The sequence below is a fragment of the Kogia breviceps genome, chromosome X (genome assembly GCF_026419965.1).
Source record: "Kogia breviceps isolate mKogBre1 chromosome X, mKogBre1 haplotype 1, whole genome shotgun sequence".
In the NCBI taxonomy this organism is placed as follows: Eukaryota; Metazoa; Chordata; class Mammalia; order Artiodactyla; family Physeteridae; genus Kogia; species Kogia breviceps.
Window position 1 is genome coordinate 24,887,452 of NC_081330.1, and position 25,410 is coordinate 24,912,861.

The 25,410-nt window shown below is 41.2% G+C and overlaps 1 protein-coding gene across 1 annotated transcript in view; it reads right to left on the reverse strand.

Annotated features, from left to right (window-relative positions):
* Nucleotides 1-25,410, reverse strand: part of GRIA3 (glutamate ionotropic receptor AMPA type subunit 3) — a 300,197-nt gene that overhangs the window by 8,093 nt on the left and 266,694 nt on the right. The window contains 2 exon segments of the mRNA XM_059050062.2: nt 14,782-14,896; nt 15,459-15,706. Coding sequence (XP_058906045.1) covers nt 14,782-14,896; nt 15,459-15,706 — 363 coding nt within the window.

Consider the following 25,410-nt stretch of genomic DNA (forward strand, 5'->3'; position numbering starts at 1 on the left):
TATTTAAGTGTCAAAGAATTCCCTGCTGTGGGATGTAGAAAACCAGTAGCAAAATGGTTCACTGCACAAGGCAAATGAGTGGCGTTTCATGAAATGAATTAACTGATACCACAATATTAGTTCAAGAAAAGGAAAGGCAAACATTGAAACTAAAAAAAGAACTTTCTTAGGGGAGCAAAGGGGGGCAGGAAGGCGGGGAAGAGTGTTTCATGCTTATCAATGTGATGTTACCCTGAGAAGGTATACCCTTAAGGAGCATGCGACTGAATTTTAAAAGTATTACGTACAGAGATTCAAATGACACCTTTGGAAGAGAGAAGTGTGACAGACTTAATGAGATTCGAGATCCAAATAGATGCTGAACTCAATACGACAGCAGCTGAGAGGAGGCTGGCTAATCGTTCTGCTTACAGAGACCAGTCTTTGTTATTGATTTCTTTGACTGTTTTCAGGTGGGATCGACATAATATATTCATAACCAAAGGCATTTACAACTACAAAGTCTCTGACACTGTAAGAGGTTAAGAAAAAGTACTGTCACAACTGGATCATTTTTTTTTTGTTTTTGGGGTTGTCATTGTTGTTCTGTTTTCTCTTTGAACTTGGCGAATATGTGAAATACAGTAAAACCCCCTTATAACACAGCTCGTGATTCTACTGCTTTGGGAACACGGTGGGTCAGATTGGGTTCCCTAATCGTAAGGAGAGCTCGCCGGAGTCGATGACTGATGTCACATGGCAGGCCTCTGAGACCGGTGTTTGCCTCATTCCCTCAGCGCTGGTGTTATAAAGGGGTCCCACTGTGTCAGGGAGTGTCTGTTGGGAAGGAAAGCCGATTTAGGGTAGAAAATAAACAGTGGTTCAAAATGTGATTGCTAATCAGTACAAAAAGACCTTCAGCGACTGACCTTACTCCCAGAGTCCTTCGCTCCGCATTCCCCCTTATCGTACCACCATTTGTTTTTCAGCTTGTCTAAGATGCCTTGTTCACTGAGTTTCAATACTGCAAGGTTTACAGGCGTTCTTCACGTGGGAAATAACATAAATAACATTATATTATGTTATTTTATGTTATTCAAGCTTCAAACTACTTTAAAACTATAGAAAGCGATAAAGCAGGGGGCCCTGGCCACAGAGTAATTTTAGACACTGCAGGCAACCTGAACATTACCTTAGAAAAATTAACACTACAGCAACGCTATATTTACCAGGGCCTGCCCATATCGCTTTGAGTAATCGGCACACACTGTTAAGTAATGAGGATAGAAAAAAAGGCACTCCTCAGATAGGCTGTGTGGGGTGAGGAGGGTCTCCCCTCGAGTGACAATTGTCGGCGGCAGCTTGCAGTAGCTTTGTGACGGAGCTGTGTTAGGTTTGATCTAACTGGGTGTCTTGTACTTCCAGACAGAAAGCAGGTTTTATGGAGCGGGGAAGGGAAGGGGACCAGAGAGGGAGGCGTTTCCACACGTGGAGACAAAAGGATGACCGGAATAGAATAGAAGATGGAGTCTACGTGAATAACATGCCTTCTGATGAGTTGTCGTTTATTACACATATCTGTTGCCCGGCTGAAAATGATCTCAGAACGAACTGTACTGCATACGTGTCTTCACAAACTGAATTCTTATGCACGTACTTGTCTTAGTATTAAAGGTACAACGTGGACCTCTGAGTTTTGGATAAGAGTACTTTCAACCATGGGAGAACCGGTCTACGGATTGTTTTTGAGTTACTGATTAGCTGTCTCTCCGATATGGTCATATGTCTGTGGGCAGCTCAGATCACCAAAAGGTGAACCAGATTGTTTAGAGATGGATTATTAATATGGCGTGACCTAAAATGGCAAGCTGCCTGCCCCTCTGGGTAGCGCGGTGGAGGAAGTTTAGATAAGCTGTTGTAGTGAGATGACACTTCCTCGACTGAGAGGCTAATAAGTCCTCAGGGGGCCAGCCCACTGCTCCCTCGTCCTCCACTCTTAAAGTGTGAGGACTTCATTCAGAGCCACTGGGCAAATGCAGGATACCCTACTACTGGTTCTAGGATAACGATTTTCTCTCGTAGAAATGTCTTCAGCTGTAAAATGGGAACAATGACCTTTACTCTGTCTTCTTTCTAGAGCTAATGAATCTTAAATAAAGTATCTCTAATAACTGTAGATTAAAAATGCATTATTTACAGAGGGTGGCATATTTCTATCAGGAGGCAATAAACCACTGTGTGTTCAGATTCATGTGAACAATATTGCCAATACTAGTGCATGTTTTTCTGAATGCCACCAGTTTACCAGGAGGAAAACGGATATCTTTATGTAACTATGAGCATCCCATAGAATTTCTGAGCTTATTTTGGGTAACTTGGACCCACTAACATATCCGGTCATTGACAAGACTTCTACTGTCACAGAGATCTGGCCTCTATCAGTCCAAGTCCCCAAAGCCTATTTCCTTTCTTCTCCTCTTTGCTGTTGAGAGCAGGACCATCTCATCTTGAGAATTCTGAGAAACATGTCATCATTTAAAAATAATAGGCGATTGCAGAGTGCTTGGGATTTGAAACACTGTAAACCTTTAGTGTCACAGAGGTGACACTTTCTTGGTTAGTGCAGAGCTTGGCAGCCAGAATGTCTGCATTTTGTTTCTCACCAGGAAACTGAGGTCCTTTTATACTTTAAACAATTCCTTCAATCTTATACTTTAAACAATTCCTTCAATCAATGCTCAGAGGCTGAGGCTTCTCAAATGCTAGCCAGACTTGCTTGGAATGCAAAGCAACAAAAGATGCTCAGATAAAAATTTGAGCCTCTTTGGGATATTACTGGCAGTGAAAGTTAAGTCTTAGACTTTCAAAGGACAGACAGGCCATCTATGGCCCCTGAGATCAGTGCTGGAACTGCCTTCTCCCCTCATCCCCACTGTCTGGCCTCCTTCTCTCTCCTTTCCCCATATTATTCTTTCCTTTATCACCGCCGCCTTTCCTCCAACGCTGTGCCTTAAACTAGGCACTGGGACCCCGGCTCAGGATTAGGACAGTTGGCTTAAGTTGCAGGGGAGATGCTTCCCAATGGTATATGGGTGACTGATTCCATCAGGACCTCGGGAAAAATCACAAAGCATTTTTTCTTCCTTTCTGTGCTTCCTCTTTTCTTATTGTAAAGGGCCCAGTGTCTTCACGCTGCTCTCTAAGCCCTTACCAGGCCCTGACCTCCCTCCAGCTACTATACTCTTCAAATTATTTCATTCAATTTCTTCAGTACAGCTGCTCTCACTAGATCTCAGGAACAGAGCAGTCTGATTAAAGGCACTCACACTAAGGTCCAAATAGAGACCTCTCCCTAGAGATCCTGGGTTTTAAAAAATTTGTCAACCCTTAAGTGAGCTAGGTGGATAAAAGTGTGACATGTTAGTTTAGAACAATGGTTCTCAAAAGTGTGGTCCAAGGACCCCTGGAGGATCCCTGAAAACTTTTCATCATAGGGTCTGTGAGGTCAAAACTATTTTTGTAATAATACTAAGGCATTCTTTGTCTTTCTTACTCTTATTCCCTCATGATGTACAGTGGAGTTTCCTGGAGGCGACATGACATGTAATGTCACAACACATTGAATGAACAAGCAGAAATGAGACTCCTATTCTCTTCTATTAAGCCAGACATGAAAGCTGTTTGCAAAAATAGGATAGTGCCACTCCTCACTAATGTTTTTAAAAAGTTATTTTTCATAAAAAGTATGTTATTTATGTTAATATACATTGGGGTTATTATTTTTAAGTGAGTTAATCCATTATTTTAAAATTCTTCAGTTTTAATTTCTGATATGTTAAGTGTTAATCGACTTAATACATATGAACAAAATCTTTTGGGGGTTCCCTATAACTTTTAAGTGTGTAAAGGGGTCCTGGGATAAAAAGGTTTGAGAAGCACTGGTTTTAGAGGAGGGGGGTAGACTATTCCCCTGCTGGGGCCTAGTCTGGGCTGCCGCCCTCCACTCTTGCCAAAACCCAGGCTGAGCATTTAAGCGTCCAGGTCAGCAATTTAACATCCTACTGTTCTGACAAATGGCCTACTGCTGCCTTAGGCCATCGGGTGGCTCCCACAGAACGGCTGGTAGCTGCTCTCTACTCCTATGGCCTCCAGAGTTACAGTGGAGGTTACCTTAGAGCAGTGGTTCTCAATCGGGGGTCATTTTGTCCTCCAGGGGACATTGGACAATGTCTAGAGTCATTTTTCACTGTCACAACTGGGAGGGTGGGGAATGCTACAGGCATCTGGTGGGTAGAGGCCAGGGATCCTGTTGAACACCCTACCGAGGCTGAGAAACCCTGCCTTAGAGCATCCAGACCTCATTTGCTGCCCCAGGGCTTTAGAGAAATCTGACAAATGATATACCCTGAGACGTTTAGTCTTTGATTGGAAAACAAAAAAAATCGCAGGGCTTAAGGAACCTGGCAGGGAACCAATGTGCGTTTGGGAACTTCTAAATAAAAATGAAGGAGAAAAACAAACATTTTAAGAAGTAGCACAGCTGAGGAGCATAAAAAGCTGTAATCAGAAATCACAGATAATACCACTTAACAAGGTTAGGATAGCTGCCAAGAAAAGAAAGTACTTTAAAGGCCAAATCTCCTAGAATCGTACGTTGCTGTGGGGTGGATTCCCAAGATGGCAGAGAAAAACTGCTTTTATCCACATAATTTTCTCTCTTACTGTACCTTACTGGATGTATTACCAAACTCAATTCAAATCAACCAAATGTATTGACACCCTCCTCCCAACACACACGCACACGCACACGCGCACACACACACACACACACAATTTGGTATTTTAAGGGAAGTGGAATTAGGTGGACATCGGGTCATTTTAAATGTCACTTTCCTCACGATGCCATTTTCGCTCCTCACCCAATATTTCTCTCCCTCCTTCCTCTTCTACCTGTTCTGCCTTATTATTTGGGCCCAGGTCTTGTGTCTCCCTCTAGGCTGTTTCTCAAGGGGAGGGAACTTGACTTATGTATTTGTATTCTCCGCTTAGAATAGTTCTCTCAATAAATACTTGATTGGGAAACTCTCTTTTAGCATTTTGTTTTTCAGCCTAGTACTTCACACATAATAAAGTTATTATTATTATTGGTCAAGTTTAATAATCACTTTAAGAAGGTAGATTTATGGTCTCTATAAGTAAAGAAATCGAGGCACAGATAGGTTAAGTAATCTGCTCAAAACTGCACAGCAAATTATGGGGCAGGCCAGAAGGCAAATTAACATGCATCCAACTCAGTACTGTACATTCTCCAATGGAACACACAAAAAAGGGGTAGCAGTCCTCATTGTTTTCGTTTGTAGGGCTTGGATGTTCATAATGAATTTTTTCTTGCGGGATCACCATACTCCCACTAAATATCAGCCTAGCAAGGGCATATCTAGCAGCTGGGGCCTTTCACTGTGATGCAGCAATACGTTTCCAGGGGAATGTTTCCGAGCGATTACTGGAGGCCCTTAACTGGTACCTGAGAGAATTATAAGTCAGAAATATTTACTGTACTCACTTCAGTAGAGAAAAGAAAGAATTAAACGAAGTAGCTCAGATTCCTATCACGGAAATTAGGCAGGCATTCTCCCCTCTGAAGGGCTTGCTATGGACGTTTTGTTGAGTAGAGCCCGCGTAAGACAAAAACACAGGTTGGCAAGCTTAGGGAGAGAACAGGAGGGCTTTGTGATGTAATTTCAGGGGGTCTGGGAACATCCCGCTGTCCACAGAAATTTTCCTCACTGGTGCCTGAAATTCCATCATGAGAATTTCACACCTCTAAGTTTGAGCAGCATTCCTTGTTAAAATACAAAGCTTCCTGAGAAATGGGAAAGGAAGCAAAGAGTAACTGTTTCCAAACTCCAACTCTTTGTTCCATTTCATTTAAAAAATGTTCGGGGGGGGGGAAAGGGTGTAAACTTCTCCTATGTAAAGGGTATAAATTGCTCCCATGTCATAAAAATGTATATGCATTGTTGATCAGGTGGAGAGGATGAGAGCGAATGTGAACTAGATAGTCAGTTAACAGTATGTGAAGGTAGCACAGACCTGTGGCAGGACCACTATTTCTGAGTGCTGGCAACAGTCATGGAGTAGCATCTATTTTTTTTTTTTTAATTGCGATAGTAATGTAATTCATAATGCCTTGAAAATGAGTTCTATTTTTGAAGAAAACATAACTGGCTGATACAAATTTCTGCTTATCTCTGCCATCGACACCGGGCAACAACTCAGTGACAAAGCACTGGGATCATTAATCCAGGGCATCCAGCCCCGGGTGGCGGTTGTCTAGGTTCCCAGCTCGTTCCTGGGAGCTATGAACCAGCCATTGCAAAGTTCAATGTCATCTTAGTGATGGCCAGTGTTACATATGAAGACAGTTTTAGGATAAGAAGACCATTGTTTTTTTTCCCTGTGAAAGTGGAAACTGCTTATTAAAAAAAAAAAACGAAAAATGTTGATATATTTCAAAAGAACGGTCCAATTTAGTTTTCAATTTGGCTTCAGGAAATACCTAAAATAGGTAGTTTGGAGCCACATTGGATTCTTTCTTTATGAAGAGAGACATGTGGACAGAGTGGCGTGAGGGTGCTGAGTTTTCCCATAGTGGGAAAGAAAAAAAAATGGCTTCACTTCTCCTTTCTGAGCAGGGACACCTAAAGAGCAAGTGTCTGTTTACTAAATGATGCCGAGAGATCATCAATGGTGCCCTTAGGAGGGATGGATATATGTGTAAATCTGTAGGTCATGGGGGGAAAGACAAGGAGATCACAGAGAAGTAAAAGAAATATGCGAGCAAGGATGGTGTATCTGCATAGTTAATTAGAAACTTGCTCTAAGAACACAATATCTGAATGACGATAACAGAAACTTATCCCAAGCTAAGCTGGAAGCCCATCCCTCATGCTATGCTTCATCCAAAGCTCACTCTAAGTTACTGCATTTGTTTCTTGGTACCTAGTGATTTTTTTTGAACAACGTCTAAAAATTATCTTCGGCCCAGTGGAGGGAGAAAAGCCATCTTTCACTGGCTTTTCTACTGAAGATATTTCAGGGTTTCATGGTGACAAGTCACCTTTCCGAATTGCTCATTTGCTTCCCTAGCCTTTTCAGGCAGGAAGGCAGTTACAGACATCTCTGCCCAGGCAGGGCTTGATTTATTAAGTTGAAGCCAATTGATAACCAAGCAAGAGAAGATTCTTTGTTGGATGAAAGGATTTATTCTACAGTCCTTTATATTCGTTTCCATAGGTTACCTTGGGATATGTGTAGTAAAGGGATTTACCTCTCTACAGTAGCTGTTGGAGGCTGTGGAAGTTCAAGATGTGCCCTAGACTACATTAGTACCTGGACCCTTTTAAAGAAGCTTGATCGATTTCTTTTCACAGGGGTTTCTGGATGCAGCATTCTAGGAGAATGAAGGTTTAAGTTCTTTTAATCTTTCTACCCACGGATCAGCCTGAGCTTTCTTCACAACCTGGGAGCAGGCACATATGACTGCTGGCCATACTGGACTCTGGCCGCCCAAGTGACCCTCAGGCCACAGGGGCAGCTACAATGATTTGCAGAGTTGTGCAGTGCTTAGCTGCTAGACGCTTCCTCTGAGACAGTGTTTATATCATGTCGTTCACAGATGTAGCTCAAACTTATTTAACTCCTTGCTAATGAGATCATAATTTAATATAAGTGCAAAGAGCAAATTCAATAATGCATGCATATAACATTAGGAGTTGAAAGCTGTGAGTTATTTTACTGAGGGCCCAACAATGCTAGTGATTGAAACCTATTGATGAGCATCTGTGCTAGAGAAGCAGTCCCCAAAGTCACTTGGAGATATGTGGATAAAGCCAGGGCATTTCCATATGATAACCTCTGAAATTCACAGTGATAGATCCCTTGATTACACAAGTTGTGAGTTTCACGGATGGATTTCTGCCAAACTGGGCCTTTGTCCAATCTCTCCCTCTAGAACAGGAAACCTAAACCATTATGGGTTGTGGACTGTCTCACATAACCCAATTTGTCTGGGAAGACTTCTTACTCAATTTGTCCCTGACAGGGAGAAGGGGCTCAGGGAAGATGCTAAGCTTCTGGAGAAGCCAGTTTTGTTTAAGATGTGGCCACAGATAATTTCCCAAGTACATAATTCATATGATTCACTTGAAAACTCTGTTTTGAGATCCATTAAAAATTCAAACTATCACATTTCGTTGGGTTTTATCACATACAAGGGTATTTTCTTTTGTTCATCCCAATGGTACTGAGAAAGAGAGGCGTAGATTGAGAAGGACAGAAACCGAGCTTTACCAGAAAGTCACGTGACAAATGTTTCTGAAGACATCTAGTTCATTCTCCTGATTCTAGGCAAAATATTCATTGAGAGTTTAATCTGATGGGTGCCAGCATCCTATTTTCCCCCCAATAGCCCTCCGTTGACCATGACCCATAGAAAAATAATCAGTCTTAGCTTACACTCCAATAGATTGCAACAAATGGGGGTCTATATATCAGATCTGAAAGCTGACTTCTGGTTGCTGCTCCAGGGTACATGCCACCCTCTTCCAGCTTGCATGCTAGCATCCACTTCTCTGCATTTCCAGCAGTGGTGCTAGACAAGACACACTAGCAGAGTCAGTCTCTCCCTCTCTCTCTCTCTCTCTCTCTCTTTTTAATGTAACATATGCTATTGTCTTAGGTCTATATTTTGAGAAATATTTGCTTCAAAGCCAGATGAAAGTAAGCTTTATGGTGAATCTAGCACTTGGACCACACTTTTGCCACCTTTGACAAATGGAGATTTGCCTCATGTGCCAAGGGCCAGATGCTATACCGCTCTCTAGGAAGTCAAAAGAGAATGGATTTCAGTTGTTCTCCATAAAAGAAATCTGCCCCCACCCTGTTCCACCAACCTCAATTCCCACCCTCATCGAATGTATTTCAATCATTTCAAATCTTTTGTGTTTCTTTTCCATGGCTGTCCTACCTTTCAGAGAGTGTAGTTCTATAATCTTCTTTCCAAATGAAAGGAAACCAAATGATTTGGTCTTAGAGGGGCAGAAAGGGCATAGACATGTACCATTTAACTGTGTACTGCAGCGGTGTCTTTCTTCTTGGCAATTGTTCAACAGCATTCTTACCTTCAGGCTTTTCAGTCCTGCTGCCCTTTCTGTAGCTCTGGTGTTGGACATTTGCTCATTATTTGTCAATAAGAAACACATTCAAGTTATCAGGATAATACCAAAGGCAAATAATCACATCCTAATCATAGAAACCATGTTAAGGCCACACAGTCAATTTCAAAAAAAAAAAAAATCACTAGAATGGATTAATTTTTAAAAATGTTTTCTTTCTGGATTACAATTTTTTTTTTCCGGTGGTAGAATGTATTCTTTAACACCATCTGGTAAAATCAATGGTTTTGGTAGTCCCTGGACTGGTTCAGTTCTTAAGGCAAAAAGGTCCCTTGTTTGAAGCAGCCACTTGAAAGGAAGTGAGGGTTTGCTCTTGGGAAGAAAACCTGAGTAAGTTCAAGGAGCAAATTTAGTCACTATCAGGAAAGATAACTGTCAGTTTCTTCATACTTCCAGGAGGCGGCACCAGCATAGAGACATGCAAACCAACGAAGAGCATAATATACTCACCCTACTCCTTGATCCCAAACCAGTCTCGGTGATTCACAGGAACTTCTTCTAAGACCCAGGAAGTGCCATCAATCTGTAATGATTCTTGACTACACACATAACAGTGTCAATAGTCACTGGGATCCATCTTAACCCTGGGTATCCAAAATGTCTACCTTTAGGGATGGCTCCTCCCAATAAAAGGTCCATCTTGTTGCAGGTAAAAGACAGATGCAGATTCACATCAATTACCCAAGGCCCAAGAATGTCAAAGAATTCTGGGTGTGGAAGAGAAGTGGTTAAGAGATGGTGGCATAGGAGAGGAGAATTGTAGACATACATGGAAGAAGAAGAAATAGACACAAAACTGAGGATCTCATTTATATATACAGGAAACACAGTACCACATCATTCATCTCTGTACCACCAAACAGAAGCCGAGGACATTTGGAAATGTGCTGTCCTAAAGTATAAATTTTTTTCTATCTCTGAATAGGACACTTGCTAAGCAAATGTATGGGATTAAAAAGAAAGATTGTTAGTGATAGGGAGGAGGAACATGTCTGAATTTCTTAAGAGAACAAACTCTTTTTAGGTACTTTAAAAGCACCCATGTGAAAGGAAGCACAACTAATTTTAATTGCAAGCCATTTTTGGAATTTACTAAAACAAGTTCCCTAAGTTCTTTCCTAGCATCACATTGGTTAGTTTATTCTAGTTCCTATATATTTGTGAAGATAATAAAACTGCATTTCTCTATCAATACTCTATAAATCATAATGGTCATCCAACCATTTCTTTAATTAATGGAAATTTAAGTTCCTATCCTATCCTTATCCCTTAATTGCCTATGGGCCTTCCAAGTTAAGGCAACTCTCGTTGCAGTCAAGTAGTTCAGAATGGTCTCCTTTAAACATTCTGTTCCAATGTCCCCCAAAGCACGCAAAGTGTGCTGATTTTCACCTTGGAAAATATGCACACTGGAAGTCGATTTAAATCCCTGGATAGAACTAAAACCAGGACAATTCTAGGGTGAGGTGGGGTAGAGTTTATAATGCCTTATCACCCATCACAAATAGATTGTTTCATTGACCAGCCCCCTTCAGGTAAGGTAAGGTTACTTGGGGAAGCTAAGCTGGTGCCCTTTACCCAAGATTAAGGGAGTGAAGCAGGGTGGGTGGGGGTATCAGAAGAATTTGAAAGTTTGAGGGGACAAGCAGCTCGGGAGGGAGGCTGATGTGGTAATTCAGCAGCTGAATCTCCATTCTGCTGTGATTTACAGCGACAGACTTTCACTGGCTGTGTCACAAACCCCTGGTGATTGGGGTTTATCGCTGAAACAAACTATTGGCTCTTAATTACTGCATTTGCACACACAATGTAATAAAGCACTAACACAGAAGGGTGGTTTGCAGGTTAAAAATTCCCAAACCACAGCTCTAATTTCCATGATCCTTGACTGTGCATTTATAGTCCATCATGGAAGGATCAAGTCTGATTTGTTTAGGCCCAATTAGCCCAGGTTTAGGAAATTGGTAAAACCAAGCAGTATTTTAGTTCTAACCTGTAGGTCTGGTGCAGGGGCTACCTTGGTGACTGACCTTGTCTTTATTCATTGTATCAGAAAAATAAAAAAAAAACTCTATTTCATTAGCTTAAGTGAGTGCACCTTTAAAACAGCCTGATCATTGCTTGTTTCTTCCATAGAATAGTAACATTTTGAGAAAAGGCTTAGAATGTGCAATGTCTCATGTCAGGGGGGAAAAGTCAACAATTTAACATAATTGCCCATTTATCATTATTTAAAGGTTGCAGGGGAGAAAGAGAGAGAGAGAGAGAGAGAGAGAGAGAGAGAGAGAAGTAATACATGCTTTTCTTTGTCTCCTGGTCTCAGAGATAATAGGTGTAGAAGCATTTTTGAAAAAGTAAAAGCACTCATAAATGTCAGGCTTTGTGATTATTGTCATTTTTAGTCATCAGTACTGAGGGCTGGAATGGCTTAAATATGCTATTTGCCTTGTAACCAAGGTAGTTGAGAATAAACCTGATTTTTATGGAAATATATCACATGCAATCAGATTCACATTGCTCATTGGATGGGTAGATGTGACAAATTGCTGTCTACAATATTATCACCAGAGGTGACCCTGAAAGTCAGCAGAGATTTGTGACAGCATTAGCTGTGTGACCTTCTCAAAGTCACCACCATCTCTGGGTCTCACTTTCTCTATGAAATGATGGTCTATTTGTCAATTGTCATGTTAACTGGGGATGGAATACAATAAAGAAATGTAATTCTCAAGCCATTTTACTAATACAGTTAAAACTCACTGATTTGGACTAACAGAGGGGAAGGATTATCTGAAGAAGAAAGTCCTGAATTACAAAATAGGTTCGAAGAATGACAGTTTCATTACTTTAAGTCTGTTTTGTAATTCAAACTCACTGTAAAACTTGCCTTAGTGGAGGTCCTCATGAGAACTGCTTTAGCAGATACATTTGTAATGAATATGATTATATCTAAAACAATGCTTCCGACATTTGAAAAAGGTTTGTTCTCTTAAGGAAAAATTCAACTGGCAGTCTGGTCTAAACTCTTCATTTGCTTAACAAACCTCTCATGACCTTTCTTAGACTGTAGACTGGTCCCTGTCCAGTTTATATCAAATTATAAATTAGAGGGTTCCAAAAAATGAGGTTCCACTGCCTTTTGTACCTTCTCCATTGATTTGGTTTTGGCATCACCACTAAATAGTGGTGACACAGATTCAAGTTCATCTCTCGCCCCCTCACTCTCAGAAAACTGCAGGTAGCAAGAAGGAAGGAGATAAAGGCAAGCTCCTTGGTAATCCAGAAACGGAATAAGCAATTTTTGGATATGCAACACTGATCATACTATTATCCATAGTTGAGAAAGGGGTCCACTTATTTCAAAAGGTTGTCTGGAGGAATGACAAAAAAAAAGTGATTTGAAATTTGCCTGGCAAGTAGCACTATGGTCAAAGAAGTTGGAAATATCTGGGATCTACTGAAATATTTTTCTATTTGCACATCAAAAATCAGATAATCTGGAAATCGTGGGGCTGGCAACAAAGTTACTTGATAATTTTGCAGCAGTATTAGCTGAGGAAATATCTGGGTGAAAAGTAAAAATTCAGCCAGATGTGTGCAGGGTTTTTTGTTTGTTTATGGAACATCAAACATCTGGTTATTTGAAAACTTCTGGGCAGTTGGCATCCTGTGGTTGTTTTAGAGTCATCTTGATACAGTCCATGGCTCCTTTTTAACCATGCTGGGTATGAATGATGAATTCGTGACAGCCATGTATCCAATCCAGCTCAGTTTTTCACTCTGCAACTCAGATATAATTAGGTTCTCTGTGGCCTGATAATAATATGAGAAAAAAGACCAGGAAGAAGGTTCGAAATACTCTAGGCATCAGGTGAGCCACTACCAAACTCAAATGAGCCAAGACAATGGCATCAGTTCACACTGGTGGGAGAGGAAGTTACTGGTTTTTGACACATAGTAAAACCTTGATTAATTGGAATCCATAAGGGATGGATGGAATTTTCAATCAGAATACTCATTTTGTCTCATTCTTGGCCAATCACACTTTTTTTTTCCCCTCAAAATGCTTGTATCCACTTTCTTGCCTCTGGCAAGCGGCCTCTAATGTTTGAGGGTCAATCCAGATGGAGAGAAGATAGAGGAGACAGCTGAGTGTGACCCAACCATAGGTCATATCTTGGCAAGTGATTGAAAAAAAATCAACTCCTTGCAGTCTTCTTTTTTTTGGTACTACTGCTGCTTTCTCATCAACGTGGAGTACTGAGGGGGGGGGCAATTCAGTTAGTTGGGGGTACTGGTTAGGTGAGCTCTGGTTAATCAAGGTTTTACAATAAAAGACCTCACCAGTGCTTGGGAAGATTATGTCCTGAAGAAAGTCATTTTTAAATTTATTTCTTGGAAAGTGCTCTGTGTTTCCAAACCCATATTATCCTGCAGACTGGCAAACTAACTTTTCCGTCAGGGTCCTGAGGAGTGGAGAGAGAAGGAGAGGAGCCGGGGTGTAACCATTGTCTCTGAAGGAGAAACGTTTCGGCTTGCCTGTCTGTCGGTCTCTGATGGGGAAACACTAGGCTTCACCTTAAGACGCCCATGGTATCTTGGTCGTACAAGAGCCGATCTTACATGCTTCAATATAATTCTCATGCCCTTTGGGCCATGGAGGATTCTGTTTTCAGGGCCTCTCCTGTACTTACCCAATGTGTCTTTCCATCATTTGGTATTGTGGCTTCTGAGCTTGTCCCTATTTCTTGTTGCTTGGTTGAAGGCTAGTCATTCTTTCTAGCCCCGAAGAGCATTAAGGAGCCAAAGGAATGCCAAGTAAGATGGTTTTTCTCACAACGGCAGCCTGGATAACCATTAGACCTACCTGAACTAAGAACACAGCTAATGAGAAGCCACATCAGGGATTCATACACATAGAGTATCAGGTGACGCGCTGGGTTAAATATACAAAATATCTTCGTAAAGTCTATATATGTGGTGACTTATTGAAGAAAGACCCCATTTAACTTGAAACTGAGCTTGTTCTTTGGCTTTCAAGTTGAGTGGGGCCAGCTTAAATAGGCCATCACATATAGAGAGCAACGTCTCATCACTCATACACATGATTGAAGAAGCCAACCAGCCACTGTAAGCAACCATCATACCATCATGCCTTAGGGGAAAAAGGGCTGTAACCTGACTTTTCAGTAGATGGATTTGATTTCTCACACCACTCACCTGAGGCAGGTGGGGACAGTCTTAAGGAAAGCCTCGGGCTCTGGAAAGCCTAGGGCTTTGAAACCTACGCCACGGCCCTCATAAGGCAAGTGGTCTGGTGTGTGAGGGGAGGGAAGGGGTGAGGATGAGGAGCCTCTGTCTGGGAGTTTAAGAAGGGACCCAAGTTAGATCAAAAATGCGGGCGGTGCCCTGGAGCCTTTCCAGGTCCCAAAGCTGCCAGGCAGGGGAATAACCTGGTCATTCCACTCTATGTGTGAGTCTCGTGCTCTCTCCTCAATAATAAGATAACAGTCTTGCCGATTACTCGTCACTAAGGGTACCCGGTTGTGGTGACATTGAGGCTGACCTTGGAGTCACCGCCCCCGCTGCCGCACTCTCCTTTGTCGTACCACCATTTGTTTTTCAATTTGTCCAAGAGGCCTTGCTCATTCAGTTTTAATACTGCCAGGTTAACAGCATTTCTTGAAACGATAAAACATAACTTGTAAGAAAATGCACAAATGCTTAGGAAATCGTTAACGTATAAAAAGGAGCACAAGAGGACAAATTGGCTAAATTTCACAGAACGTGGAGCTATAAAAATGTCTGTACAGCAAATACAGGGTTCAATATTGGAAGGTGGCATGGAGGATAACATTTGCTCAAAACTGAAGTGTGCGGGATGGGGAGATCGTCTTTGATAAAGAAAGTAACAAGAACACCACATCCATGCAATTAACATTCGTCACATATGGCACCATAACTTGGCTTTTACCATTTAAATTGAAAAAGCCGTTGAACTGTAAAATTAAAACAGCAACAAACAGTCAGAGAGGACAACACAGAGAGAACATTAAAAAAAAAAATGGATGCATTAAATAGATGAGACCATAATTTACCGTCTTATTTAACTCCATGGAATATTGTAGATTTTAAACTTTTAAAAGTTACCTCAAAATCCACAAGAAAGAAAATGACAACAAAATGCATCAGGGTAGGTGGAATACTATAACAACACGGATATTGTTATATTATTCCACCCACCTTAATGCTGAGCCTTTAGGGGTTGCCACACCATAGCCTTTGGAATCCAGATTTCCACCAACTTTCATCGTATCACACGGTTTTCTCTGCTCAATATATTCATTCATGGTTGACTCCAGCAGGAAGGCGAACTTTCCCTTGGACTTCCGCACTCGGGCCACTCCGTCTGCTGTTGTTTTGGTAAACACAGATGGCTCTGCTGATTTCATGTAAGACCACATTTTCTCATAGACAGCAATCTTGGATCTCTGCAACAGAGATGCGAATCCTTAGAGCTACCAGATATTAAAACTGGAAGAGGCCTCGGTGCGGTGGTTCTCAAATAGTTTTGATCGCCATCCACGGTAAGAAGAGCACGTTACACTGCAACCCAGTAAGTACATTCATACGTACGTAAACGTGGTCCCAAAACAGGTTTCTCAAAACCACACTCATCTTTGCTATGCGTGATGCTCTCTGATATCTTCTATTCTATTTGAATTCACTTAGAAAGATGCCCGTCAGGACCCACTACATTGATTTTATGGCTCCACTGATGGGTTGCAACACTTTGAAAACCCCTTTCTGAGTTCAATCTTTCTCGCAATTCAGAAATCACTCGTACACTATCCTGCTATGTGATTACCCTTTACTGCCTGAAAACAACAACAACAACAACAAAAAACGACTATTGGAAGGGAGTGTACAACCATTTTAGTTAGCATACCCCAGTATGGGGCATTAATTATTGTAAGAAAGTACTTCCTTATTCTGACCTGAAATTTGTTTCTCTATGACTCCTACCCTTTACTACTATCCGCTAGAGCTATGCAAAGTAATTCTGTTCCTTCTTCTACATGAGGGTCCTTCAGATATTGCAAGGTTGTTGCTATGGCCCATCTTCATCTCTTCATCAGGTTAAACTCCACTGATGTCTAATACTATTCCCGGAAGCCTCATAGAACCCCATGGGTCTTCCTCCCATGGGGTTCTAGCTAGCAGTGTCTCTCGTAAACTGGAGTGTCTAGAAATAAGCATGGCATCCCTATTATACGACAAGGACAGAATGAAAAAAACTGCTTCCTGTCATTGGAGCATTATTTTCTATCACTACGGCTTGAGCTTTCATTAACATATTTAGTCTTTCATCCATCCTTTCAACAAATACTTATTGAGCACCTGCTATATACACAAACCACTCTGCTGGGGGTGTGAAGAATATGAGAGTCCTTCCCTCAATTCAGATTGAGGTCAAACCCTCCAAACTGTTAGTTTTTTGTACCATGCCAAGTTTCCCTCATCGTTAGCTTTTTGAATTTAATTCCATTAAATTTCAATTCAGTTCAGGTGGTCCTTAGAATGTGTACTAAATACTGACAGGTCTACGTTAGGCATTTTGGAGACTATAAAGGAAGCGTGGTCTCAGTGACCCCATGACTTACAATCGAGTTGGGAGCTAGATCCTTAGGAGTGAAAACCCTCGAGAAAAATTAGAAAGAATCTTTGACCAGAAGTGAGATAGCCTGGTAGAAACTATAAACACGTGCCATGTTTTCAAGCATCCTTTTATGGCGTTTTCTGGCCTCTACCTCAGCTTTTTGGATTGTTTATTTAGCTGCTCTTCTCTGGACTTTGGCCAGCTGCATTGTGTCTTTCTCGAGGCTTCCTTGGACCTGCTCAAATAATTCCAGAATTATTTGCACTCCCAGAACTATCACCATGGAAATTAAGCATTGTGTTTATGGCAATCAGATCCTCACTGAGTCACTGAAATTATTCACTGAGATGAAATGTGCTTGATTTGCCTAAAGAACAGGAAAAAAAAGCCAATATGGCTGAAGCCGAATGAACAAAAGGGAGAAAGGTAGGCAAAGAGCTGAGAAGGATAATCAGAGGTGAGATCTTGTAGGGCCCTGTAGGTCACGGTAAAAAGTTTGGACTTGTTCTACATGTGATAGGAAACCATTGGAGGATTTGAGGAGGAGTGTGAGAAGATCAGATTTAAAACTTTAAAGCATTACTCTAGCTGCTGTACGGAGACTAGACTATGAGGTGGGCCAGAGGGGAAGCAAGGAGATTGGTTAGGAGGCTATCCTAATGAACCAGGGGAGAGATGGTTGTGACTTGGACTAGGCTGGGAGCAATGGAGGTAGAGGGGAAAGGTTGGATTCAGGATATGCTTTGGGGAGATAGCAAACAAGCCGTGCTGATGGACATCTTCACCTGATGGACCTAGAGACACTTTCAGATTAAACATTTCCAAACCAAACTTACTGTCTTCCTTGTACAGCCTGGTTCTCCTTCGAAATTCATCAGCAAACTACCTAACGTCCAAGCTAGAAAGTTTGGTTTTTATTCTTTCTTCAGTCTCTCATTATGCCATGTTTATTCTAACATAGAAATGCCTGTAGGGTCTGTCCTTTTGTCTTCTTTTCATTCTCATCACCGTTGTCCTGGGGCAGGTTCTCCTCGGTTTTTGGTCTAGACTGCATCGCCTCCCAACTGGTCTCCGAGCCTCACCTCTCTCTTCAATTTATCCTCCAGTGATCCTTCCAAATGTAAATCTCATCAAGTTACTTCATTCTTTAAAATTCTCCGATAGTTCCCTAATAGCTACAGCCCAAAATCCAAACTCTTACGTATGATACTCAAGAGTCTTTATGATCTTGACTACTCTCCTAGAAGCCAGTCACAATGGACTACTCACTGTTCACTGAAATATGCCACACGTTTGCATGTCTTCTACCTCTGGTTATGCTTTTGCTTCTGCCTGAATTATCCCTATTCACCCTCCAAGATCCAGAATGAATATCATGTCTTCTGTGAAATCTTTCTTGACTCACCTCTGTCCCCACAGAAGTGCTTCCTCAGCTATTCTCCCAAAGTACTTTGTTCGTACGTTTGCTATAGAGCTTTTACTAAATTGCATTAAGGTGAGTTGGCAATGGGTCTGTCTTCTCTATGTTTCTGGGTGATTTTGGGGACAAGTCCATGCCTTATTCATTTTGGTAGCCCTCTTGGAATCCAGCATAATGCCTGATGCATGGTAGGTACTCAAGATATATTTAATAACTGACCTTAGGCCTGATCAGGGTGACAACAAGATTCTTGGTCAAAGATATCAGAAGGTTGGTGAAAATGGCTGCCAGCACTAATTTTATAGCACTGTAGAATTCTAGAGCTGAAGTTACTCTAAAGATCATTGGATCTTTCTCTTTTGTAAATAGGTTCATTAGAAAACAAACTTATGTTTACCAACAGGGAAAGGGGGGGAGGGATAAATTGGGAGATTGGGATTGACATATACACATTACTATATATAAAATAGATAGCTAACAAGAACCTGCTGTATAGCACAGGGAACTCTACTCAATACTCTGTAATGGCCTGTATGGGAAAAGAATCTTAAAAAAAAGAATGGATGTATGTATATGTATAATTTTTTAAAACATCTTTATTGGAGTATAATTGCTTTACAATTATATGTATAATTGAATCATTTTGCTGTACACCTGAAACTAACACAACATTGTAAATCAACTATATTCCAATAAAAGTTAATTTAAAAAATGATCATTGGATCTTTCTCAGCTAAACCACTAGGGATATATGTTTTATAATCCATGGTTTGTTTGGTTTTTTGCCACTTAGCCTGCCTTTGATGTCCACACTAATAACTTTCCTCCTAATAATCGAGACCTCCTAAGATTGAAATGAAATCTCATCCATTGACTTTTATGCTCATTTCACATCACATTATCCTCATCTGACATATGAAACAATTTCTAAGCATCACAATGAAATATTCTCAATGACTTTATTTTATTTCAGTAGGAATTTCCTAGACAGTTGCTCAAAGAAGTTTTCAAAGTAGTAAATAATTCGGATGCACAGAAAGATATAAAACATTATGTTAAGAACACCTGTGTACCTGCCACGAAACTTAAGAAATAAAATATTATGAAGTTAGTTGAAGTGTGCCTATGTATCCTCTTTAATTGCATACCCCTCCTTCTGGGCCAAAAGTAATCTCTGTACTGAATTTGGTCTTTATCATTCCCTTGCATCTCTTTATATTTTTCTCCTTTGTAATGGTTGCATAGCATTTTAATCTACGAATATATCATACCTTATTTACCCAATCCCCTACTGAAGGACTCTTAGGCCAGTTCCAATTTTTTGCTATTATAGACAACACTGTGGTGGGTATGTACCTTTGTTCACTTACAAAGAGGCATTTTGTCTTCTTCGTCTTGGCCCAATCAAATCTGAGTGAAAGGGAGAGGGGGGGTTAGAACAATTTGTCTCTTACACAATTTGCAAATAGGCCATTGCTTCCAAAGATAAATTTATAAGGCAAGGGCAAAGGCGTCCATGAATTTTGCTCTGAGTGTAGTATAATTTGGACTCATGTATTTCATCATTTATTTGAGCTCTTTGATTGCTGATACAGGTTAAAAGGTTTATTCCTTTAGGTAATGATGTATTTCTAGGAGAATAAATGGCAGTACTTGAAGTGTGTATTTTAAATGTGTGTGGTGTACATGCAACAGATATTAATGAATGCAGTAAATGAAAAGTTAGTTAGTGGCAGAAATGATTGGGTCCTGGTTGATGACTGATTTCTGAAGGACGTTAGAAAGGGGAAAAAGAAATGGCTCATCAGTGAGAAAAATTAAGCTGAAATGTTTATCTTCCTAACTAGTATTTAAGTGACAGTATAACATTGAGAAAAAAAGAAAAAAAATATCGCTAGCATTCTTTTACTTTGCAGTCTGTCTTATTTTGGCTGAAATATTGAAGGCAATAAAAGGTATTGGATCTTAGCTCAATCATCTGGAAGAAATTTTAAAAATTATGGGCAGGATGTGTAACAGCAAATTCATTTTTCACTAACCCACCATGTTTCATTTATTTTATCCCACAGAGCACCATTTTGTACCTAAGAAGGAGCAAACAATGGTTATGTAGAGAGGCCATAAGAAATTCTCTTAGAATGGCTAGATAATTAGCAAATGAAATCCAGAAAGAGAAATACATGAATGGGGGAGGAACAGATTAACCCAAAACAGTAGATAAAGTAGCACACTAGCATTCATGGATTCCACAGTCACTGTTCTGACTATTTGTGATAGACCATGAAGGTCAATGATATGGAGAAGTTTGCTTTTTTGTTGAGGTGAGAATTTGAATCTTGGGCTCTGTGAGGCTGGTGTGTGGAAACAAGTGATTAGTGAGGGCACTCAGCCCACCACTCAGCCCTTGGCTTTCTTTGCAATGGTGTTGGTCGCTCCTTGTCACTGTGCATAAAAGTGTTCCTCTGTAGGCCCAGGTCAGTACAAGGTAACTGTATGGTGCAGTGGATGAGAGTATGGAGTCACACTGCTTGTGTTATAATCCCACTTGCCTAGTATATAAATGATCTGGCCCCTATGTGTCTCAATTTCCTCATCCATAAAATGGGTTGATTTTTTTTTAAAGTGTCGACTTCAAAGGTTTATTGAGAGAAATTACATGAGTTAACACAAGCATCTCACTTAGAACAGTGCCTGACACACAGGAAGTGCTGAAAAACAATACGTATTTTTATGGTACAGAAAGCGTAATTTGTTTTAGTTGCAGAATTTAATAGCACTATAAATTACTTCAGTCCCATATTTACAGAAACATTACTTCATTTTATAGAGGAAATTATATGTGCAAGTATTATTCACGTAGCTGGATCTTCAGACATATTCCTGGTGAATGTCCATGGTCTGCCATCAGCAAAGATCATTATCATGTGATTTGGATTTAAAAATTTTTGTTGGTGGAGGAAAAATGGGTAGAATGGCAAATTTCCTTTTTTTTTCTTAACATCTTTATTGGAGTGCAATTGCTTTACAACGGTGTGTTAGTTTCTGCTGCGTAACAAAGTGAATCAGCTATATGTATACATATATCCCTATATCTCCTCCCTCTTGCGTCTCCCTCCCACCCTCCCTATCCCACCCCTCTAGGTGGTCACAGAGCAGCGAGCTGATCTCCCTGTGCTATGCGGCTGCTTCCCACTAGCCATCTAGCAAATTTCCTTTTAAATTTAAGTTTTGTGGTTTAGTTGAGGTTCATACATTAAAATCCTCATTAGCCAGAACACTGCTACTGGGGAGCCCTGGTGAATGAAATTTTCTGCTTCCCTGAGAGTTAAATCAGAATATTCACTTGGTCAACAGAACATCCAGCTGGAGTCAGTAGACTCATGGACTTTTAGGGACAGAAGGGACCTTAAAAACCATCTGGTTCAGCCTTTCACCCAGTGTTGCAATGGCTTCTCTGCTCAGATGTCTCTAGCGGTCAGGCACTCCCTAGCTCACAAGAGGCTCAGCAAGTAGCTTACTCCATGGTGGGACAGTTCAAGTGGATAGAAAGTTCTTTTGGTTGGGCTGACATCTCTCATGAGAGCGTCTCGACCCTCCAATCCTACTTCTGCCTTTTGCTTGAATTGGGCAATCTCTCGGCTTCCATTTCTCCACTGTTTGGAGCACTGATTCTACTGCCTTATAATGGTCATCCTCAGTGGACTCTGAGCTTCTTCGGAGTGGGGATTACGTCTGTTTTTGTCTCTGTATCCCCATGGTCGAGCATAATGCCTGGCCTGCAGGAAACTCGCTACGTGTATCTGTGGAACGAATGAATGTTAAAATTGTAGTTCCACCCACTGGCCCTAATTCTGCCCTCTGAAGTGATACTGAATAACTATGCTCTCCTTTCCACATGATGGACAGCTTGAAAACTATCACCACCGTGTCACCTTTTAATCGCCTCTTATATAAGCGAAATAGTTTAACGGGCTTCACTTGTTACTTGTATGACGTGAATTCCAGCCATCCCCTTCCCCTTCTGGTCGCCATCTCCCAGACATATATATTTTTTAATTTTTCAAAGTCCCTCCTAAAATGTGGCCCCCAGAATTGGCCACAATATCCTTGATATAATGGCACTAGCACAAATGACAGTGAGACCATTTCTTCCCACGATCTGGACATGAGCACAATTTTTCACTTTGACAGGATTCAACGGGCGTATTTAGATATGTTGATAGTTGAGAATTAACTGCATTCACAAAACAGACCAATAAATTTCAAAGCATAAGTGTCAACAGAGGCATAATCTGCTAATTCACTTTATGGTATTAATTTACTGTCAGCTTGCAGGCAAAGTATTACATAATTTGTGAAGATAGTATTGGTGCTTGTGACATCTCTAGGCCTCAAATGTGTACAATGTGTTCTGAGTGAATAATTTGAGAGGGCAGAATGAAAGAAAGGTAAGGGGAAGATGGTTTTAGTTACTCTGTACTCCATTGTTCCTCAAAGGGGAATGGTCTAGCTTTAGGTATTTATTAACTTTTCTTGGCCACTGTTGCCATCATGCCTATATTGTCCATTTGCATCACTGTATGTATAAGACTAGCCTTGTACAGACATGTCAAAAAGAGGCTAGATTTAGCTTTGGATCCTCAGCCTCTGTCTCCCCTGATTTCACTGTCTTTCTTCCTTATCCATCCTGTACCCCTTTTTTTGGTATCAATAGTCTTGATCCTCATGGAGGTGTTCACTGATGTTATAAGGGCTTCTGCTACCCTTGAGCAAGGGATAATTTTTGTTTGAATAGGGGATTCACGTCCCAAAAAGGAGAGTGGGTTTCCTGGTATCATATAAGGTGCCTTCTAGAGGCTGGAGAAGACCAGCCCTATGAACAGGACACTAAGAAAGGGGAAAATGGTGAGAGTTTCCAACAAAAATGCCTTCCCCTCACTCATTTTTGCCTTCTCTAACTTTATGGTGGACTATTTATTGCTTAACAATTTGGTCAATTTCTTCTCTAGATCATACCTTTAATTCAGAGAACATCATTAAAAACTATAATCTGCTTTCCTATTCTGAATTACTTAGCCCCCTCTGAAATTTCTGCTTTTAATAAAGGTTCAGGTGGCATCACTAGGTGGTACAAATGAAAAAAACAGGTGGCTTTGGGTCTCTGTCTGCAGATTCTAGTTTGTATTGTGCATACCGGTGATGTCAAGAGGGGCCACAGAGGGCTTTTATCCTACCTGCTCTTTTCCACCAATCCGCCCCAAAGTCACCAAACAAGTCTGGGAAAAACTGTGTGCTTGCTATGCGAACACAGTTTCCAGATAGATCCCAACCAGAATGCCACCCTGAAGGGCCTCCTATATAGAAATTCGGAGATTGCCACTGGCTCGATAACTTGCCCCAGGTCACACACTTAATGAGGAACAAGCTGAGACCCCATCCAAGTCTGCTGAATTCAAGGCTACAGACACACTTTTCCCACTACAAGCCCAGCCTCTTCAGCTCTAACACTGACCATATCCTTTCTGGTGAAAGAGAACAACTCACCTTCAAAAACGTTTATTTCTTCAAGTTTTGTTTTGTTTAAAGTCGGGGCCAGTTGTAAATCAACCGCAATCTCTTCCCACTGAGGCACTGGAATAAGTGAACGTTCTTGTCACACACTGTAACACTGCTACAGGCCCCTGGTGTCCACACTTCACCACGCGAAAGGATCAGAGCAATTTGGGGCAGAAGAGGAAGAGCACATCTGGCTTGCCAAATGCATCTGACACACGCTTTAAAGAAATCAGTAGCTCTGATGTGGTGCATTTGGGAAAAGGAATCATTGAATTTTACACATTTTTTTTTTCCCTGAAGCAAAGGAAATGGTTTCCATGTTGACTTGGAGCAAGGCACGCAGGAAATGATTTCATTTCTAAAGCATGACTGAAGCCCCAATTTCATTGTCCTTATTTCCTTCACTTGGGTTCACACCTTTCTAAACATTCAGACTGCTTGTCAGTTTCCTTTTGCCTCAGACAATCAGTGGCTGCGCTGTGACTGTGTTTTAGGGAAAGTAGGGGGAGGAAGGGAATGGAATACTGGTTTCTGTTCTTTGTTTTTCTCTTGGTGTGCTATGATCCTGGCTGAGTTATTTGGGGGGCTGGGCTTTTAGACAACTTCAGTGCAGGCGAGGTCACCTTTTGCCTAGACACTTGAGTTTTGCTTGCAAACGTCAGGTACACATCCCACGTGCCTTTGCCTGACGTTTTCATGCTGTGCTCTAAAGTCCGGGGACAGGTGTCCTTCTACCTCGAGGAATACTATTTCAGATGTCTCCTTTCCAAAGGTGCAGGTGAAAACCCACATGAGTTTCCGGTCACCTTCCTCGTGCCCCTCCCTGGCATGCAAAGTCAGATTATTATTCTGATTCGTCTTCTGCTTCTCTGGTCAGGTCAGGCTAAGAATAGTCCAATGGATTGAAGGTAGCATCAGTGGCTCTATGACTTTGAAAGCCAGAGTCAACAAACTCTTGGGGAAAGAGGTTCTAAGGTCCTATTGCTCTATTCTGAGGGAATATAGGAAGGGACGCAGTATCCTCTACCCCTGTGGCTCGTAATCAGCAATGATTTTGCCTCCCAGGAGGCATTTGGCAACATCTTGAGACTTTTTTTTTTTTTATTGTCACGACTTGAGAAGAGGAGGCGTTACTGGTATCTAGCGGATAGACGCTAGTGATCCTGTTAAACATCCTGCAATGCACAAGACGCCCCTACAACCAACGACAGATCAATGACCAACCAACAATGCCCCAAATATCAGTAGTGCTACCCAGGTGAGAAACCCTGTTTTATGGGTTTTGATAAAGCCACCATTAAGTGGGCAAAACAATAATAATTAACATTTAATTGAGCTCACACTTTGTTCTAGGCTCTCTTTTAGGGGTTTTACATGTGTTAACTCATGTAATACTCATGACAGCTCCATGAAATAGATTATATTATTATCCCATTTTCAAAGTGCAGAAACAGAGAAATTAAGTAACTTGCCCAAGGCCATACAGCTAGTAGGTGAAGGAGCTGGGAACTCACTCACGCAGACTCCAGAGTCTGTGCTCGCAAACAGCACACTGTTCC